The sequence below is a fragment of the Hyperoodon ampullatus genome (genome assembly GCF_949752795.1).
Source record: "Hyperoodon ampullatus genome assembly, chromosome: 16".
Lineage (NCBI taxonomy): Eukaryota > Metazoa > Chordata > Mammalia > Artiodactyla > Ziphiidae > Hyperoodon > Hyperoodon ampullatus.
Genome location: NC_136929.1, coordinates 45,447,197 through 45,470,347, shown reverse-complemented (window position 1 = coordinate 45,470,347; position 23,151 = coordinate 45,447,197). Strand labels below are relative to the sequence as shown.

Genomic DNA, 23,151 nt, shown 5'->3' with positions numbered 1-23,151 from the left:
CTGTGACAAGTCTACAAGTTAGGTGGCAGAATCATATAGGGTGATTATATTGTGCTTTGAAAAAAAGTGTGAATTTATACTTTTATGCCCAAAAGTCTTGGTTACTTGGTCTACTTTTGAATTAACCCATTCTTACCCAGAGAAATAATTGTCTGGAGACCCATTTTAAAAAAAATTAAAATAACTATCTCAGGGCTTCCCTGGTGGTGCAGTGGTTGAGAGTCCGCCTGCCGATGCAGGGGACGCCGGTTCATGCCCCAGTCCGGGAAGATCCCACATGCCGTGGAGCGGCTAGGCCCGTGAGCCATAGCCGCTGAGCCTGGGCGTCCGGAGCCTGTGCTCCGCAATGGGAGAGGCCACAACAGTGAGAGGCCCGCGTACCACAAAAAAAAAAAAAAAAAACTATCTCAAAAGTATCTAACATTTTCATTTCAAAATGTGATTTAAAAAAAAATACTCTGTATTATAGCATAATGATGGATACATGTCATTATATATTTGTCCAAATCCACAGAATGTACAACACCAAGAGTGAACCCTACAGGGAGGGTGGGAGGGAGACACAAGAGGGAGAAGATATGGGGATATATATATATATGTATAGCTGATTCAATTTGTTATAAAGCAGAAACTAACACACCATTGTAAACCAATTATACTCCAATAAAGATGTTTAAAAAAAAAGAGTGAAACCTAAGGTAATCTACGGACTCTGGACAATTTTGATGTGTCTGTGTAGGTTCATGAATGGTGAGAGATGTTAATAAAGGGGGAGGTTTGTGCAGGTGGTGGAGGGTGGGGAGATATAGGAAATCTCTGTAACTTGCCCCCAATTTTTCTCTGAACCTTAAGCTGCTCTAAAAAGTATAATCTTAAAAACAATTTTTAACTTTGTTTTTATTTTACTGTTCTTGCTATATGTATTTTCCCTCCTTTCTGTTCATCTCTTCCTTATTTCATATAATAACTTAGCCAATATCATGTGGCCACCATGTACTGGAAGATGGGCCATGTGTCAGGAATATAAAGATGAGCATGGTAATACTTCAGCCTGTCAAAAAGTTCCAAGCATACATGAATACTATGACTATATTCCAGGGTAATAAGAACCATTTAGATATATACACTGGGCATTATGGTAGCAAAGAGGCAGGATCCTGAATTCTACAGGGAATAACAGAAATGCTAGGGAAAGCATTCCAGAAAGGGCTTCCTCAAAGCAAAAAGAAAGGGAAAGCAGCCTATTGACAGCCCTGAGTGTGGTGCCTTGAGAGCACAGCAAGTTGTGGAGGAAAGATGAAGCACAGGGAGAAAGTAAGACAGAGGGCAGGGCAGGAATTCCCTCCTTAAAGACCTAATGCTTGGTGACTGGGTGGCTAGGAAGGAGGGGATTATGGAGAAGTCTGAGGAAACACTTGGGGGTGACCGGTATGTTCATTATCTTAACTATGGTGATGGTTTCATGAGTGGACTTATGTCAAAATTAATCAAATTCTACAAATGTTAAATATGTGCAGTTTACTGTATGTCAATTATACCTCAATGAAGTTTTGTTTGTTTGTTTTTAACACTTTAATGCTATTCTAAGAATTTTAGACATCCATGTAGAAGTTATGGGAAGCAACTGAAGTAGCTTAGGGAGCCAGTGAGGGATGGTCAGTGGCATTTCATGGCTTATTTTACAACTTTACAAGATGTTCCACACAATCAAACGAAAGACTTAATCAACTGCTATTTATCATGTTCCTATTACGTGCAAACAACCAAGCTTCTCCCAAAACATAGAACGTTCCTTTAAGTAAGTAACGGTGGATCTTCAATTCACTCATGTGAATTACAGATGTATTCTATTTAAATAAACACTCAAATTTGATACAATCGATAAAGTCACTAAGGCAGTTTGCATTATATACTCAACCTTAATTCCACACAAGAATTATGTAAAATAGTAAACAAACAAAATGCAGCTTACCTGGACATCTGTGTTTGTTTACATTATTTTTATTTGGTAGAAAGGCAGTGTTCAAAAGTAACACATCCAAAATGCTAATAATCAATGTCAATTAAAGACCAAATAGAATATATAAAATATAACATGTAAATTAGAAATATGTTTTACTTTTGTCATGTATTACTTACATACAACTATCCAGGGTTCTATGTCCTATAGAGTATGGTACACAAATATAGTATTCAGAAATATGTGAATATCCATTAAATTGTACGTCCTTGAAGCTTTCTTTCAACTATCCTTCATTAAGGGAATAGTTACAGAAAACGTCATAGTAGGGACCATGAAATACCACATAGGAATTTCAAAACAACACATTATAAAACTAAAAGCCTCCAAAACATATTTCACGGTGAAAACTTTCAGAACAATGTGCATATGAACATGCATACATTTGTAAATACAAAGAAATAGGATCGGAAAGTCAACAAAATGTTAAAAATGATCATTTATATGGAATGCAGTGGGTAGTGAGATACAAGGAACTTCTACATTGTATTCAATATTTTTATATGCTATTTAAATGTTTTATAACACGAATATTTAGGTGTTTTTTAAAATGAGGCATTTTTAATGCAGGGAAATTTGCATGAACTTCCTACAACATTTTTTGATTAAAAAAAAAAAAAACAGGAGGTCTCTACTGCACAAAGTTTAAAAGCCCTGCCCTACAGTGACACCAAATGGTGGCAGATCAAAATACAGTACACAAACAGAACATTGTTCAATTCAATTTCCTATAAACATTATGATTCCTTTGAAGAATTGGCAGCTTAACAGAACTAAATAATGTGGAAACAAATACTCAAAAACCTAGAATTTTTAATCAAAGAAAGTCTAGTATACCAAGTTTCAAATGCAAATTTTAGGCCTCTTTCTAAGCTTCAGCTAAATCTTGTGATCCCATTGAATATTTACATATCTTATTTCTCACACAGTTAACCATGCCACTGTGAGCACAGTGATTTTACCTAATGGCTTATTGATCAGACGATCACTGCAAATATAAAAAAGTACAGTCACGTAACTAAAATCAGGTTCTACACAATGGGAACCAAATTTTGGTAAGTAGGCAATATTTTGGGGAAATAAATGAGAAGGTTCTGGGGCTAAAGAGGGAAGGGAAGAATCCAAGAAAAGAGACAGGTAACTGATCCAATGAGTGAGAGTTTCTAGGAAGAATATTTTCATTTCTAAATCTTATTGATAGAAAATTAAGTTGAATAAAGCATGAGGCAAGGACATGCCAAATATGAACCAATTTCTCAGCAAAAAGTTGTGTCCTGGACTATCCAGGGAAAAGAATATTTCAAGTTCAGCACATCGGTTAGTACTCAGTTTCTTCTGCCCAAAACCTAAACCAACAAATAAAATTAGCATGTAAACGGTCTCATTCATTTCAAGTCACACAGAAAGATATAGAGATGAACCACCTCCCAGAACGCTCCTCTAAAATAACAAAATACCTTTTGACTAGAACACTTAGTCTCTCAACATTAAATGACAGCTTGTTCAGACTTTTTGATGGGTTATTGTTTTTCTTATGCCAAAATCCCCTGGAAAACAAAGGACATATAAATACACTATCAGCCACAAAACAAGTCAATAATAGCATTAAACTACTAGGTCCTGAATTCACAGCACTGGATATCAGTTCTAAAAGGTACCAGCCACCACCATGTCAACACCACTACTAGACTACAAGGCACAGACAGGGCCAGCTCTGGAACACCTGAGAACTGTCCTGCTCAAACTGGCCAATGCCTGAGTCAGAAGGGCTGCAGGGGGAATTAGTTCAGGGAGATACCTTAAGATTCTGAATTACCAGTAATAACAGGTGAGTGACTAAACCCTTAGAACCATAAAAGTATCCAAGTCTAGTACTCCTGCATTAAGACTGTTCCTTAAAGAATAGAGATAATATCAGGATTAAAGAATTTTGCTTCCAATTTCAAGGGAGAAATAAATAAAAGTGGATATGAAACTCTGTATTACAGAAAACCTGGAGAGAATATAGACATAGCAAATGGTTTAGTGGTTGAAAGAAAGCTTCAAGGATGTACAACTTAATGGATATTCACATATTTCTGAATACTATATTTGTATACCATACTCTATAGGACATAGAACCCTGGATAGTTGTATGTAATACATGACAAAAGTAGAACATATTTCTAATTTACATGTTATATTTTATACATTCTACTTGGTCTTTAATTGACATTGGTTATTAGCATCTTGGATGTGTTACTTTTGAACACTGCCTTTCTACCAAAGAGAAATAATGTAAACAAACACAGATGTCCAGGTAAGCTGCATTTTGTTTGTTTACTACTTTACATAATTCTTGCTTGGAATTAAAGTTGATTATATAATGCAAACAACCTTAGTGACTTTATCAATTGTATCAAATTTGAGTGTTTATTTAAAAAGAATACATCTGTAATTCACATGAGTCAAATTAATGAATTTACATAACTGGATAAAAGAAAAATGTAAACTGACTGGCAAGTAACATAACTGCAGGGTTTTAACCGATTTTTGTTAAAATGAAAACAATGCTAGAAATCACAATATCAGTGTATAGAACCTGAAGATGAAACAGAGCTACCAGCAAGTCTATCTATGGTGAAAACAAATAAAAAGGCAAGCTTTGGCCCAATTTGGGGTGCAAAGACTATCCCAACACTTGACTCTTCCTTGTTTATGACTCTGTGATGATTTTTCATCTAGAAATGATTAGCACTTTAGGTTTAGTCAATAAGTAAAGGCTTTTCTACAAGAGAAAAGTCCTGTAGGAATCTGAAGTTCAGCTTACCTCAAGATAACAGCCCGTCTTTGACATATACACAATTACATTAAGCATATCACTTTAAAAATAAAACAGCATTATGGGAATCTTTAAAAATGTACCTGGTAATTATAATCAGTTTCCTAAAACCACCAAATTTATATCATTTATACAATGTTGATAAATTGAAAACACATCACTCTTTAATGAATTAGTGAACTTATTGAGCTTTTTTAATCCAGAAAGAACAGAAAACTTCAAGGCATTCCATGCTGTTCATCATTTTTTGGGTAACTCTCAAGTATTGTTTAGAACTTTAAGCAAGTTTTCCTGTCTTTTGGGGGATGGGCGGGAGTTTGAGAAGTAGGGAGAGCCAGATTGGAAATGGTGAATAATTGATATGTAAAAAAAGGTGAAGTTGAAGAACATTACCATTTGTCACCCCCTCCCCCAAAAAAAGAGTATATAGAAAGTTCTCATTTTTTCTTCAACTGTCCTTCTCCTTTCTTCACCAAAACATTATATTTTAAAATGTTAGTATAACACAAACCAGAACTTGAAACAATATTTTTAGGAATATTCATAATCAACAGGTAATGAAGCTCTGTTCATATTTCCATAGCAGATGGTTTTTAACAGCATCACTCCTTTCTCATTATATTCCATTTGTAGTCAGGTATGATTCAGCATGGAATGTGTAGAGTCAAGGTCAAGTTTGTGTTGACATGTCCTGAAATGGAAGTGATCCATTTCTGTCTTAAAATCAAAACTATAACCTCTAGCCCTGGTATCTGGGAATATAATTGTTTTAACTTTCTGACCCCTCTGAGCACACTGCTTGTAAATCATACCTCTTTGATGTGAACTCTCATTTTCAAAGGCGGGCATAACCTGGCAATTTAAATAAACCTGAAATATCTGCAAGTTTGAGTTCATTCTTCTGTGACAATCACTAGACAGAACATGGGAATAGTTTTAAATCTCTGTGATGATATGCAAATAAAAGGTTACTCATTAGACATTTTCACATAAGTTTGTATGTGTTTCAGGCTTAATGTGGATGGGAATACTGCAAAATTATAATTTTACATATTATGCTTTTCATTCAAGAGTCAAAAAAGATGGGTAAAAATCAAAACTCTAAGTAGTCTGTGGTTAAAATTGTAATGCAAATTCTCCCATGTCTCATATGGAAGATATTGTGCCAAATAGGGATCAAGAGAAAGACAGAGTGATCAGGTGAAAGAAAATAAATAAGGAAAAAAAAAAAAAGAATAGAGAAAAACAAGATGAGGAGGAAAGAATACTCTGGAGAATTGGGTAAAAACAAAAAGCATTTTTCTAAAGATAATAAATTTAAAAGTTTCATAATAAAAATTATAAGGCTGTGAACAGGAAAAAGGTGCTTTTTTTTCTCCTGAGTTTGTGAACTTTGGGTGCAGGATGGAGGGTGAGGGAGGAGGGGAGGTGCCATAGGGAGGGCTGAGTAGAATGGGTTCATGAAGACACATGAAGGAGTTTAAGAGCAAACGTTGACAACATGCCAAATATAGTATGTAGACATAGTCCTTTAGTTATCCAACCCAAATTTTCAAAATTATATCAAATACAATTCCATCATGTCCCTGGAAGTTGGTAATAATATAGCTGAAGACTGCAGGAAAAAAATAATCTTAAATATTAAAAAAAATTAAATACTACTTTAAAATATCATCATGATGGCTGAGTGTAACCAATCTCAAAAGAAGGAAAGAGCAGGAGAAAAGAAAGCTTGATAAAAAAGCTTAAAGTTACAATACCACTAATATATAACACTGGAAAGTCTTTTTTCACCTCTTTAGACCCCAACTTCTATAAAGTAGGAGGCCGGAACAAGGTGATTATCAAAATGCCTCGAAGATTTTCTAAAATGCATTCATTTTTCACCCTCATTGACAAGAAAGAGACTATATTTCTAATTTCAGAGTCTAAAATATGAGATGAACTGAAGTGAATGATTAGAATGAAAAACTGAAGCTACTCTTGCAATATGTTGGAATACACAGCTCTAGAATAAATCACAAATATACTCTCTAGTCTTAGGAGTGCAGGTTTCATTTTACATTTTGACATTAAAGAGAGAACTTAAAAAAAAATCATGTTTATGCTTTTGAAAAAAAATCCTTGGACTTCATTTTCGGCTAGAATTTCAATATATAGTTTAAAATCAAGATAATTTCCCATAAATATCCTCAGGCTTAAAAAAAAATGCAAGATGGACATTAAATGTTTTTGAGCAATGACGATGTGAAAAGCCTTACATTTCCTTTTCTCTGTTTTCGCACAGTATAAAAATCCCCTCCAAAGAGAGCTGACACTGAGAGACAGTACTTACCACAACAGCAAACTGCTCGGGTTCACATAAGTTGTTATAGTCACTCTTGAACTGAGACAGTGAATTTAACTGTTTTTGATCAGGAAGATGCTTCATTAAGTTCTAAAAATTAAAACCAAAAGAAAATATCTTCACTAAATGTGCCTCTTAAATTCTAGGAAAAATTTTTAATAAACTATGGGAAGGAAATCATTGAAGAAGTTAATCTTTAGTTTTATTTCTAGGTTACCTCCCTAATGCTAAACCTTAAGCTACATTCTCTGCATCTTGAAAGCAACCAATTTTCCTCTTCTCTATCCAGGGTTATTATATATTCAAATCAAGTACTACTGAATGTTTATTTGATTAGCTATATATTGGAGAAAGAAGAATTCAACCTATACCAAAGGAACAGCTTTCTCACCTGGATAAATGTGATCAATTACATTTCAGCTTTAGGGAATTAAATGTCAGAAATTTCAGGCAAAGCCAAACATATTTTAGCACTTCACTCACAGGGATAAAAGAAATCATCATATTGCTACTAATAGGCAAGGGAAAGAATGGAAAAGAAATCAAGGGAATTGTAATGACAGCATTTGCAAGATTTAACCAATATGATTACAGTTTTAATAATAAAAATGAAGATATCTCTAAAACAAAGTAACTTTTCTGATGTGAAAGAAAATTTGAAAAGTCATTGAAGACACAGGATGATACACCTTGCAGATGAAAGCATATAGAGAGAACTTAAGTGACGTGGCTGTAACAGCCCTTTGCCTATATCATCTGCAGCCCAGAAACCACAGGTTCATTTGGTTGTTCTGGCTCCTTTGTCCACGCACAGCCTTTCCCAAGCCACACACTTAGACAACAGAAACACTCCCAATGGAGAAAGACCAAGGGAATACATATAATTACGCTTCTCTGTTAAACCATCCCTTAGACAAAGTCTATATAGATCCTCTGTATCAAAATATTATTGACTATAATAGTATTACAGCGAGTTAGTATACTGATATTAAAATTAAGAAAGAAAAGAGTGGTTGGTGCTCATAATTCCAAATTACACCGTCAATAAACTCTGTACAAGCCCAAAGTCAATTACAAAGTATAATTAACCCTACATCATGCTGAATATATTTAAGGAGGAAAAAAAAAACCCAAAGGTGTTATTAGTTAAAAAATAATGTTAGAGAATGTTACATATCAAAGAGTTAGATCAAAGAACAAGTTTTTGACTCACTGTGTACCTTTGGACATAAACTTGATTGACTGGCCAAAAACAAACAAAAAAGTGGCAATTTAAGATCATCCCTAAAAAAAGTATTCACGATTAATACTATCAAACTGAATAAAAACAATAAAGGTATATGATTTTCCCATATAAACAGAAGTTTCCCTTAGTAGAACTGCCTGAGACAAAAACACCTGGTTATTAATATTTTCTTTTAATCATTCTAGTTGACATCTGATCTATTTATTACATTGGGCTTCTGAATTTTTTCAGCATCCTTTCAGATAATCATCATATCCCCTTAAGTATTTTTAGTTAATATATACTTAAGTTTTAATCTTTCATCACAAATTCATTAATTTTTCACTTCATTATTTTTGCTTTCTAAAGTAATGAAACTATTGTGATTTGTAAGAGTACAGGCCCGACCTTCCTTTGTCTCTCCCTTTATCATATTTCCCATCCTAAGCTCCTATCGAACTAAATTCTTCAGTTGCCCCCACACACCCAGCTTTTCCCTCACACGATCCCTCTGGTCTTTTCTACATACATGCCATATTCAACCTTTAAGGACACTTACACACAGATATGCACACTTAGCACATTATCTAGTTCTAAAACAATCTCAACACAGCCATGTTTATCCTGTAGTATAGTTATATATGAATGCCATCTCCCTCGCCACTCCAGAAAAGTAAAGTCTATGTACGATTGAGCCTAACACCATGCCCTGCACATGGTGAGCACTATGAAATATGGGCTAAATTAATTAATTAATTAATTAAAGACTGATGGGGCAAAGGTAAATGGGTAACAATGAGGTGGAAAAATAACATGCAAAGATGACATCAATACTGACATCTTGTTATATATCAATAAATAACTAGATATGCCATAATAAGATCATGACAATGAACAAAGCCTACCAAGATAATGATTATTACAAAGTAATGCTTTTTCCATGCCCTGTTCAAAACAGGCAAGTTCTTCACTTTACAATTAGAAAGTATTTTTAAAATTAAAAACAAGACTTCAAATAGCATAAAATTCTTATTGTTAATGAATATCTGAAGACTTTTCATATGTCCAAACTAAATTTTTGGATTTTAAATTCATAAGATTGGTTTTATATTTAGCAATTGTGGTAACCAGAATAATGCCCCAATCCCACTAAGAGGTTCACACCTAATCCCCAGAACCTGTGAAATATTAGGTTACATGACAAAGGGAATTAGGGTTTGGGATGGAATTAAAGTTGCTATCAGCTGACCCTAAACTAGAGAGATTATCCTGGATTATCCAATGTGCCCAATGTAATCACAAAGGTCATTAAAAGTGGAAGAGGGAGAGAATAACAGAGTAAGAGGAAGATGTGACTATATAAGACAGGAACAGAGAGCTGCAACATTGCTGGCTTGGAAATTAAAGGGAGGCATCCACCAGCCAAGGAATGCGGGCAACCATGAGGAGCTGGAAAAGACAAAGAAATGAACTCTTCTCTGAAGCCTATGGAAAGGAATGCAAGTCTGCTGACACCTGGACTTTGGCACAGTAAGGCCCACACCAGACTTCTGTTCTACAAAAATGTAATACATTTGTTTTATAGTAAGCCACTAGATTTGTGGTAAATTGTTAAAGCAGTAATAGAAAACTAATATATTAATAAATTATATGGAACTGAATGTTTTTAGGACATGAATTTTAAAATGCAAACTTTTTTCCATCTCAAACAAAAGTCACATGATCATCCAAAATATTCATATAATCAACTTAAAAGCTACTCTGTAAATATTTAACAAATACATTGTAAAAAATACATATGAATTAAGTAGAAATATTTTATTGAAGGGACTTGGAAATCTACTCTCAAGAACAAAGCACATTCACGATCAACAGGAATAAAGATAAAATGTAGTAAAGAGAAAAAAAAATGCTTGAAAAAGGTTTGTTGAATTAGGTAGTTTGAGTCTGAGACTCAACACAAATCACTGATGGGATTATATATTACGACCACACTTAGAATATAGGACAGACAAAACCAAGAACTTCCAACGATACCACTTACTGATGGATTAAAACATCTAGAATATTTTAATCAGTTGTTAACACTAACTAATAAGAATAAAAGATAGCAAACTGAAGATATTGTTCTCTCACTGTATGATTTGTGGTCTGCTTCTCCAACTTTAAATTCTGTCAAGACATGCATTACTGTACCTTATGTATAGAATTCAGCAAGTAATTCTGAAACCATACTAGCATTCGTTAAATAATCCTGTGAGTAGAAAATATTTTAAAAATCTTCCAGCCTTCTGAATGATTCAGAATACCATGCAAACAAATTTCTAGAATTCATGGGAACACAAAAGACTCAAGTAAGGGTTGTTAATCAAGGTAACTCTAAATAAAGAGAAAATTCCCTCAGTCTTCTATACCAAACAATAATATACCTTTATAAGACATATAAGCCCAAGAAAAACACATCCTATAAGGATGATACAAATAAATTTAAATTAGCATATTACTAGTCTTAACTGTAAAAAAAACATAAACATACATGTAAAAGTAAACAATTTGCCTTTCAAAAACAGTCATTTGAAATAATTGAAATGTAATCACTTGATAGCATTATATTTAGTTTGCAGTTAAGAGAAGATGCAGAGCTTTATCTCCTGGCAATGCAGAAGTTATGCTCAAACTAATTATGCAGCAATGATTTTCCAGTTGAATGATTTAGTTTAAGAATTTTGCTTCACTTACAGATTTCTATTTAATGAGAAGCTTGCAATGAAATATTGGAATTTAAGCTCTCTGCCTGTTTGTTTACCTGAATCATAGACTCTGACAACCGTGTTTCATCCACTTCCAATATCATCATTTTGATTTCCTCATATGGCACCCGAAAAGAACTCAGGAAGATTGCTAAGAGGAAGAGGAAAAAAAAGGTTCATAATGAAGAAGATAAGAAAACAATTTGAGATGTAGTTCTATATATAAAATCAAAAATAATTCATAAAGTGAGAGATTTTAATTATTTAATATAATTACTGTGGGGGAAACTTTCATTAGCACATTTTATACCCTTCTCCAGTTTTAGAACTAGTGTTTAAACAACAGTCCTATATTATTATGCTGGTTCTGAGGTTGATTTTTAATGCTTAGTTATTAGCTTAACATAGGAATGGTGCCAATTTTGATGTGATTTTAGAAAACTGAAATATGTTTAGAACACTATAGAGATATCACACTGTAATGAAAAGAACCATAAAACCTCAATATGTACATGTAATATTTATCTACTCGTGTGTTATTAGCCTGCATAATATCTTCTGGCCTTACTAAATAGTTCAGAAAAAAAATTTTTTTAAGAAAACTGCTAAGCAGTGCATTAACACTTTTCCAAGTTATAATAGCACTTCACTGTTCAGAAATATTGTAGACAATATGCCAGAAAAATACCTTTTTTATGTAACTAAAGCTTAAATATGCAATATTAGAACACAAATTTCAATGGAAAACTGTCCAAATGGACTAGATGGGTTAATATGTTATTACTGAGAATTTCAACATTATTTACATTTTTATACCTCATACATCTTATGTTAAAACACAGTGATCTCAAAAGTATATAAGAATATTTTCATAGCATTAGATTTAATGCTTTTACTGTTTCCCCCCTTATTCTACTAGTATTATTGTTTCTTCTGTCCAGTAACAGATGTCACTTCTTGAACACACTCAGACCTTGCTACCACTACCTACTACTTTGTTTTATATACCAAACATATCAGTTTATTTGTAGCTATTTTCATATAAAAACACTATTTTACATAAATAGAGAAAACATGGTCTTTCTTGGAGTAAGGCTGTATTCCTGAGGATACCATGGATCAACTACAGGCAAACAACGAGAGCACCATCTGTGTTCTTATCATCAGCTTCATTCACACATTTTGAACTCACACAGTCATAAATGTGGGATAATAGTGCTAGAAATTATAAATGTGTATAATCCTCAATATCCCAAGAATAAGATGGAACAAAGGAGCTAAATGATATTGTAAAAGACAGAGATTAGTGGAATTATAAAAGGATAACCCCATTATAGACATTAGAAAGCACAAAAATATAATATAATATATATGATTACATATAATAATAATATGATCTCAAAGAGATAATCAATGAATAATTGATAGAGAGGGAATAAAATCTAAATCTGTACATCATGTATAAAACAAGCTGCATATGACTGTAGGATTAAAATAAATATTAACAAATAGGAATACTAAAAGAAATTTAGCATGGCAATTAGCTCATTTATGGTTAGAGAAGAACTTCTTAATCATAAAAATCAGTGAAAAACATATGAAAAGATTGATATCTGACAAAATAAAAAGAAAACACTAAAACAATTAAAAGTGCTTTAAACAATTAAAAAGCAAGGAAATTGGGGGGATGAACCTGCCTCAAAATTCAGAGGGCTTTCTCCCACTTCATTTAGAATACAATGAGGTCCAAATAGGAAAATGAGAAAAATGTATGAAAACTCAAAGGAATAAGAAAAAAGTTACAAAACAATAATATAGAATATGCTAAACATCAGAAGTAAGCAAATTGAGAAGGCAAATTGTTAAGATAGTACCTGTATTGCAGACTTAGAAAGATAGTAAGATTAATCAGAATCCTTAAAATTCCCTTTGAGAGACAGTAAATTCTACTCAAGAAACCTAACCATGGACACAATAACAAAACATAAAAAAAGGTTATAATGTTAAATAGAAAGATTAAAAGGAAAGAATTATATCAAGGCATAATATAGTAATTGAGAGAAAGAAATTATAGTTTTGTATTTCAGGCAGCATGGCAAAGTGGACAGAGAACCTTGAAATATTTTTTAAAAGTTATTTTGTATCTTAACCTTAAATCTATTTCTGAGCTGTAGTGAAAGAAAGGAAAATAGAAATCCTGGAGAAAATGAAATAATTACTTAAAGAAATGAAAGAAAAGTTTGAAACACTGGACAGGAAAGAGAAGAACATTATTAAAGAGAAACAAAGATTTGAGGGAGAAAAATAAAAATAAAAATATATATATTTAGCTACTGAAATGGAAAAGTCACATGGATTAGACATCAGATAAAGAGAAAATTGGTGACATAGGCAGAGAAGTTACCCAAAACACAAAGACAAAGAGATGGAAAAGTACTAGGTTAAGAGACACAGAAGATGAGTGAGGACACCTAAAAATGTCTTCTTGGAGTTCCAAAAGGAACACATGCACATACACACACGCATGCGCACGCGCGCACACACACACACACCAAGGAAGAAGCATATTTAAAGAGAAAATGTCATTTTCCAGAATTTTAGAGAGAGACAAATCATCAGAACAAGGAGGCTCAACAAGTCCTAAACAGAATTTTTTCTTTAAAGCTACATTAGCTTCTTGTAAAACACCAAGCATGGGAGAGTTTGTACAGTGGGATCACTCAAGCTTTGATACTGGAAGAGAAAATTGATACGAATGCAGAATAGGTATATACTTAGGGTAGAGGTATACTTAGAGAAAAGCCAAACTTTTTCTGTAAACGGCTACCTGGTAAATATTTTAGGTTTTGTGAGCTATACAGTCTGTCACAACTACTCAACTCTGCTATTGCAGCCCAAAAGCAGCCATAGATAATATGTAAAAGACGGTCCTGGCTAAGTTCCAATAAAACCTGTTTTAAAAAACAGGCAATGGACGACATTTAGCCTGAGAACTATAGTATGCCACACCCTTAGTATCACCAAAAGTAGGAAACAACCCAGAGGTCGAATGAAATAAAGTAAAATATTCAAAGAATGTTATACACACTAAACTGCAATGAAAATGAATACATTACAGCTAGATGCATTAACATGGTATGATTTTATACATGTAATATTCAATATTAGTCAAAACCAACAACTTATTGTTTAGGAACATGTATGTGGTTGGTAAAACTGTAGAGAAAAAAGGAAGGGGATATTTAACTCAAGATGCAGGATAAGGTTACTTCTCACAGGAAGGGGGATAAGATTAGAGAGGGTCATATATAAGTCCCTAAGTATTAGTAATGTTCCATTTCTTTAGGTATGAATGTTTGATTTATATATCATGCATTTTATATATTCTCTTGTATGTATAATGTCATAACAATACATTTAAAACAAATTTAAATGAATGATATGAAAACAAAATGAATCTGGTAGAAAAAGGTGACATACTGTGTGGCAAAGGGTTAAGTTTTGGAAAAAGGTGACATACTGTGTGGTAAAGGATCAAGTTTACCCAAGTAAGGTCTGGCTCATATGAGGTACTCTGTAAGCCCTTGGAATGCCCTGTGTGATCAGAGTGTCTTTGTTTACTGGGGGCATTCACTGGACCACACCAGACAGTCTATGCTAATAATGTGATTTATGGTGGGGGCTTTGGGTCATACAATATTAGCTTGAACTGTGGAGGGGCTGGGAAATAAGGCCATCATATGGGGGTTCAGCTAGAATCAAGACCCAGTAAAAACTCTGAACACCAAGGCTAGGGTGAGCATCTCTATTGGCAACAATCTGTGAGAACTGTCACACATCGTTGCTGGGAGAAGCTACTACTGTCCATGGCTCCACTGGGAGAGGACAACTACAAACTTTATGCTTACAACTCTCCTGGACTCTGCCCCACATGCCTCTTCCCTTTGACAATTTTAATCTGTACCATTTTGCTATAATAAACTATAACCATGAGTAAAACAGCTTTCAGTCAATTCTGTGAGTCCTTCTAACAAATTATCAAACTTCAGAGTGGTCTTGGGGACCCCCAAAATTTGCAACTGGTGTCAGAAGTGAAGGTAGTCTTGGGGACCCCCTAACTTTGCAAATAAAACAACTATATGATCTCACTTATACAATTATGTAATTATATAAACATAAATAACATAATGTATAATCAATAATACATGTTTAACAACATACAATAATACATGAAAGAAAAAAATTAAATGTGAATAGTAAAATCTACTTTGCAGACAGATGTAACTTATTCCTTAACTTTCTTCTATATTTGTAATTCATCCACTACTTTCAGGTATTATTCCATAATTAACATATATATTAAACAGATATATTTATAAAGATTGAACTATGTTTTTTTAATAGTTTATGAATAAGTTTTAGGGAAAACATTTGCTATAACTAAGGGCAAATAAACTACAGAAGAGTTGAAAATGGCCTAATGCATAACACAAATCAGAAAACAAGCATAGACCTTTAAAAAAATGTTTTAAGTTATTGAGAATAATGAGATACTCATTTAAAGCTTAAAAAATATCCATTAAACTGAATCTCTGTACTAACATGCATTTTATCCTTCAAAATGTGATTATATTGATCCCAGTGGGAAGCTTTGAATGCAGTGAAGGAGTGTAAAGTGTGCGGATTTTGGAACCAGTCACACATGTTTTCTGCAAGGGAACTTATAAATATTTAAACCTTTACATAAATTCCTAGGTTTCAGGGTTCCTCCCTTTATAGCTCTACTACCCACTCCAAAAAATCTGGTAAAGCATATGAACCTTGTAAAACTCCTGAGCCATCTCTTGATCCTAGAATGGCTAGAATTCTATCTTTTACACTGAGCCCAGAGTCTGCCAAAACCTTTACAAACTCAAAATATAGGGATCCCAACCCACCTTTAAATAAATAGGTAAATAAATCTGTGGATTTTAGATCCTTTCCTCAAAACTCTGTGAAATATTTCAGTTAAGGGAAATCTAAGAGAAAGTATCTTAGATTTCTAAGTGATATGATAGAGTCTTGTCACCATCACAAGACTCTTCTCAGAATTCAGTATCTCAGAAGACTCTGAATTTCCTAGACAAAAACCAGCTGTGAATCAGACTATAATTACAGTAAAGATTATAGGCTGCTAAACTTCTTAAAGCTTAAATCATAACACTTGCTACAATCAGAGAGGGTAAGAATAATCTGAGATGCATTACCTCATAATATAATGACCTGGTATGAATTCTGACCTTTTGATCTTATACTTTAAAACATGTATAACAATTAAATGAATGGATACATATGCCCTAGCCACAGCAACCCAGACAATATCCTTCTTTATGATAATATAATTTTGTTATCTCTAAACAGGAATAAATATTCCCTATACCTACTGGCCATTTTCAAAATCAGCAATCTTTTTCAAGTCACTGAACTGCTACACCCACCAGATACCCTACTTACAATGTCAGTACTACTACCTACACGATGAGACTGTAGTAAAGGTTAAAGAGCCAAATACAGAACTAGCACATCAGCTATTACAATTAAATTTGAAATCCCATTTAGCACATGTGTGTAATATGTAAGTAGACCCCTATTCAACAAGTCAATTATTCAACTTTGAGATGGCTATTTAGGCTATCTTATCATGGCTAACCCATCTAAAAAGAATTATACTCAAAATGATATTTCTTTAGGACACCTACCTAACATGACAATTTGTAAAGCAGGTCATAAACATTTTTAAAGACAAAAATTATCTTTCAAATCACAGAGTATAGAACTTTTTGACATTATCTAAGTTACTAATGCTTTTAACAGAGACAATGTTCCTTTAAGAGGGAAATTCCCTGAAATATCTGTATCACATAACAAACCCCAAAATTTCACTGGTGTAACCTCCCCTGCAAAACATATTTCTAATTCAGACTACATGTCCATCACACACCAGGAAGACAGGCTCTTTTACTTATCATCCTCATATCAGGATGATGAACACCACTCTGGGTGCAGGGCAGAGAGCACTGGTGCTGCTCCCATCAGCAATTAATGCTTCCACACAAAAGTTACCTCATCCCCACTGATATTTTCATTGGCCCAAGCAAGTCACATGGTACCACCTAACTTGAAAGGGGCAGGTATGTGCCCAGAAATAGAAAACTGTGTATTGGCCAATAGCATTAATGTCTGCACACTACCCATGGGGATTCTGTCAGGCTCACACTGCAGAAAAGAGATGGCCCTCTGCCGTAATGAGTTGCAAAGCAAGAGGGTTCCAAACCTTTCACAAAAGGAATTTCAACTCTGCCTTCTCTGTACACTAACTTAACTCCTTCTTTAATCAATAGCATGGATCTTTATCCTCTCATCAAGAACTGTTTTGTCCCAATACTTTCAAAAAGCTCACTTGAGGAATGTAATAACTGAAAAGCAGACTGAAAGCCATGTTAGCTCCTCATGCCTCTAGACTCTCCACATTTTATCCCTCTTATAGCATCAGAAAAGTAATATATCCAGATCATACTATCTCAGTTCCAAATAGAACTATCTTTGATGCATTTAAGATGCAGTTAGAAATCAGTCAGAGGCAAAACTATTTGCCCTCTTCTCCCACAATAATTCAGTCAGGAAAACAATTCAATACTAAGAATTTAGCTCCTCTAACAATAATTAAATCTAAAATATTCCCAGTCAGTACTTTTGAGGAAAGGCTTTGAACTGCTCAGATGGGACAACAGAATTCATTTTAATCATCATCCTTATTTCTGTTAACATTTCAACCTCCTTTGTGTGTGATCAAGTATCACAAATAATAGAGAGTCAGCGGTATAGAAGAAATAATTCACTGCCAATATTTTTCAAAATATTATGTCATCACCTAAATTCCATAATTCTTTACTGTTATACTTAAAAGAAAGACTTTAAACAGTAGGTCTCTTTTCAGTTATGGGAAATATATTTCCCTTTCTTAGTTTTATCTTCTAATATGCATTAATCTTTTGAAGAATTTAACTCATAATTTACCTAAAGGAAAGGAAAATTATCTTTGAATTTATCGTAAATGATAATAATAAAATTAACATAAAATGAAAAGCAAGTCAAAAAGAAAATGAAATAATTTAAAGGAACCAGCGTGTTCAGTGGTGTGTTTCACTAATTTAATTGTATTGAAATCTGATACTTACAAAGGTTCTGGGCAACTTTAGAATCTAGAAATTTAAGTTCTTTAATTCTTTTCTTAATAGCTTTCTTCGCTTCAAAATCTTCCTCTTCTCTTCTCTCTGTAAAACCAAGGAGAGATCCATGTTAACGGTGGTAGGCACTCAATTGCCAAAAGACAGGATATGAACTCTGTCATAAAAGAATCTAAAAAAAGACATAAACCGTTTAAATCAGTTATAAAAATAATAGAATAATAGATATCCCAAGACGTAAACTATTTCAGATAGGGGGTGGCGGCTCTTTCCCTAGAAAAACTACTAAGAGTAAATATTTAGAGGTCTAAACAGCAAAAACAAAAACAAAGCTGATGTGCACTATGGAAACCAATGCTATCAGGTGCAGAATAAGTACAGTTAGCTCATTTGAACAATGTACAGTACACAATTATAAAAGTAAATGTATTACACTTAGGATAGGTTAAGGAGGTAGCTCTAAGAGTGCCAAACAAAGACAAACACCCAGCTGTTTTACGTTTGATATACCTTGTTCATTTAAAAAGACAGCTCATATAAAACTCGAAGAGTAGAATGTTTACAATTTGTTTTCCAAGTCTTTGAAAAATATTCAAATTTTCATAATCAACCTACTTTATCTGAGCTTTTAAAACTCAGCAAATGCATTTAACCTCTCTGTCTTTGCTAAAAAATAAGTAAGAGAATAAATACATCATGCTAAACAACAATATATGAACTGTGATTATAGCACAGCACATGACAGTCAAGGTTAACAGCTGTAACCAATAAAGTGATCCTGTCATCTTTCCTCTCCTCTCATTTGCATACGCTGACAGCACTTCTGATGAAAGTAAGTCATCTTTACAAAATTAGGATCTTGATAACAAAGAACAACGGATCAAACTGTTTAGTTAGATATGTACAAATAAATCACTAATGTTGAGGAAGAATAACTTTGAAAACAGTCTTCATATACAAGATAGCACATTATAATTAAATTCTTTGTATATCAGAAAAGCATTATAATTACATGTTTAGGTACATAGTGTGAAATAGGGATCAAATTTTATACTTTTCAAAATATTTATTAACTAATTATCTCTATAATTTTATGAATAATCAACCATCTTTCTCAACTGATTTTATATTACACTTTTATTCTATGTGTTTTCCTGGACTTCTAATTCTGATCCTTTGTTCCATGTACTACTCTTGTGCTATTATCATTTTGTCTTAAGCACTATAGGATTTATGATATATCTTACTATATAATTGGCTGTTCAAATTACTTTTCTTCCTTTTCTAAACTTGCTTCACTTTTCTCATTTATTTTTCCACAGGAACCTTAGAGTAATTCCGAAGTTCCAAAAATAAAATCCACTTGAATTGTATTTGAATTGCAAGGCATTTGTAAACAGATTCAGGCAAATTTGATATGTTGACAATTTCTAAACTTCCTAATCATGAACATGACATGTGTCTATAACTTTTCAACTTAACACAGCACTCTGCATAGGCATCCTGTATATTTATTGTTAGTGTTAGGTATCCTAAGTATGTCTATTACACTCCTATTATACTCCTAGGGGGTACTGATTAATTCTAAATTTCCCCACTATACTATGCAACTAGTTACTGCTGGAATACAGAAACTGCTGAATTTTGCATATATGTTTTATAATCATTCACTTTACTTATTTATTCTTTCTTTCAAGTAAGAAGTATATATTAAGCACCAACTAAAAAAGACCATGCTAGACAAAATGGAGATGTCTTGGCCTCAAATAATTTAAAGACCAATCGAGAGGACTGCAAAGTAAATGGCAGTTACAGTACATAGATATATCTTCACTGTTTGGGTAAGAACCACAGGATATTAAAGAAAATTAACCCATACTTGCCAGAGACAGTCTTCATGGAATGAATGATATCTAAGCATAAGCTAGAAAGCGAAAAGAAGTTAGCCAGGTGGGAAAGGTTTAGGGTGCGGGAAGGAAGGACACAGGTAACGGAGGATAGTGTTTCAGGTTCTGCAAGAACTTGAAGGGCACAGAAAGAATTAAGAATAATAAGAGCTGGGGTCTTCCCTGGTGGCGCAGTGGTTGAGAGTCCACCTGCCGATGCAGGGGATGCGGGTTCGTGCCCCGGTCCGGGAGGATCCCACATGCCGCAAAGCGGCTAGGCCCATGAGCCATGGCCACTGGGCCTGCACGTCCAGAGCCTGTGCTCCGCAACGGGAGAGGCCACAACAGTGAGAGGCCCGCGTACCACAGAAAAAAATAATAATAATAAGAGCTGGACTTCCTTGGCAGCGCAGTGGTTAAGAATCTGCCTACCAATGAAGGGGACTCGGGTTCGATCCCTGGTCCAGGAAGATCCCACATGCCATAGAGCAACTAAGTGCATGCGCCACAGCTACTGAGCCTGTGCTCTAGAGCCCGCAAGCCATAACTACTGAGCCTGTGTGCCACAACTACTGAAGCTCCGTGCCTATAGCCCGTACTCCGCAATAAGAGAAGCCACCGCAATGAGAAGCCCGCACGCCACAACGAAGAGTAGCACCAGTTCACCGCAACTAGAGAAAGCCCACACGCAGCAACGAAGACCAAACGCAGCCAAAAATTAATTAATTAATTAATTAATTAATTAATTTTTTAAAAAGAAGAAGAAGAGCAAAGAATATTGGGTGTAAATAAATGACACCAGAAATTAATCAGACACCAGATCATGCAAGACCTTTTAAGCCATGATAAGAATTCTGGCTTTTACCCTCAGAGCAATGTGGAGCCAGTGAAGGCTTAAATATGAGAGAGACATCAAAAGAACTGCATTTTAGAAAAAACTCAGCCTACTGAAGGTGTATTGGAAGAGTGGCAAAAATAATGGTAGATGGGCAAGACAGAAGGGAGTTGTAGTAATCTAAATGAGAAAAAAATGGGACCTCACCCAGACCACCAGGATGGAGAGAATGGATGAGCCCTCAAAGCAAAATCCAGTCCAGACCCATCTCCAGAGTTCCAACTTGACTATCCAACTGCCTACTCTCATACCTCTACTTGGATGTCTAATGGGCACCTTCAACTTCACGTGTCCAAAACCCACATTCACATACCTTCATGCTGCTCTTCCTGGAATTTCCCTCATCTTAGAAATGGGAATGGTGTTATTGCAATTGCTCAAGTCACAAAGCTTGAAGTCATCCTCTTTCCATTAACCCAAAACTACATTTAGTGCATCAGTGAACCCCATCAATTCTAACTCTAAAATATTCACTAAAATTTAATATTAAATTTAAAATTTAATATTCACTAAAATAAGCAGGGGCTACTATACTCCCCTGCTTGTGGCTACCATCCTTTCTCACCTGGATCGCAATTGCTTTCTAACTAGTCTCCCTATTTCCAAGCTTGACCAACTGCAGTCTCTTCACTACAATGCAGCAAAAGACTCCTGTTAAACCTTAACAGAAAAGGTTTACTTCTCTCACTTCCTTATGAAGACTAGCACCCCGACCCCTGCCCAGTATTCTCTATCACCATCACTCTGCCTTTTTTCTCCTCCAAAGCACTTACTCCTCACATATCATAAATCTGATACTGTCTCTCTCCCCCCATTAGAAAGCAAGTTGTTAGAGGCAGGAACTTTGTTCACTGTTGTATACTGAGTACCAAGCCTGGAACATAGCAGAAGCTCAGTATATGTCTGTAGGTATGTATGTACCTGCAGACTAAAGGAGAAAGAAGGGTTTAAGTAACCAGGCAGATGATGATGGTGTTGTTTATTTAATTCAGCAACAAATGGGGAACAGTTTTGACGTAGTCCAGTTTTAAACATGTGTAGTTTGAGGAGCTCTTTTATTTCCACATGGTCATGTACAAGAGGTAGCTGAATGTACAGAAGAGAAACCTGAAACAGTGATACAGGTATCAGTCCTAATAATTATTCTACTGACTGTCACAGGTTCTCCAGGTATCAGCAAATAATGACACATTTGTCTCCTTATTCCTAGTGTTGAAATCTTTTCCTTGTCTTGTTACACTGGTTAACATTTTCAGATGAAGGCGAGTAAACATTTTATTAGTGAACTTCCTTTCCTCAACCTGACCAAATGGCAATCCTTTACTCTTTAGAAAATGTATACATTTTATTTTCCTATCTTTATCCTCAAGAAAAAGGCTGATTCTAAGTTTTTAAAAATCAGTTTATCTCTCAACAGCAGTAACCTGCCACATTCTGAAACATTTTCTGGTCTACGTAAAGAAAAAAGTCAAAGAAACGAATAACCTTAAATTTTAAATAATATTGACTGAACACCTACTAGGCATTACACTGAACACTTTCTGTTGCACTTGCTTATATAATTCTCATAAGAGTAATACTATTTCTGCGACTACTATCATCATCATCATAATCATGATGAGAAAGATAATGCTTAAGGTAAGTAGCTTTAAAAGCAACAGATCTGATAAAAGAATAAGGGTCACTACACTTTGACTCCAATATTCTTTCCACTAGTTGTAAAATATGTTAGGTGTCACATTAAGAAAAGAAAAAAGTTTATCTAGCAATCTTGATCACTTTAACCTGAAAATCAGAAACTGAAGCAATTTTAACCAATTCTGCTTTTTTATAAAAATGACAAATTAGACTCTTATTGAGTTTAATGTATCAGCATACCCATAATGCAATGAAATCACGGCTTTCTCCTCTCTTCTCTGCTCCATATAGTCAAAGGATGGCTGGGGAAGGATGGAATGGAAATAGGGTAAAGGGAGGAAGA

At 34.4% G+C, this 23,151-nt stretch overlaps 1 protein-coding gene across 1 annotated transcript in view; it reads right to left on the bottom strand.

The window, feature by feature from the left end:
* The window catches only part of DIAPH3 (diaphanous related formin 3), a gene marked incomplete at both ends in the record, with an annotated part of 534,203 nt that overhangs the window by 261,180 nt on the left and 249,872 nt on the right, over window positions 1-23,151 (bottom strand). Inside the window, 3 exons of the mRNA XM_079721707.1 lie at window positions 7,177-7,278; window positions 11,220-11,314; window positions 18,381-18,476. Coding sequence (XP_079577833.1) covers window positions 7,177-7,278; window positions 11,220-11,314; window positions 18,381-18,476 — 293 coding nt within the window. The remainder of the gene's footprint in view (window positions 1-7,176; window positions 7,279-11,219; window positions 11,315-18,380; window positions 18,477-23,151) is intronic.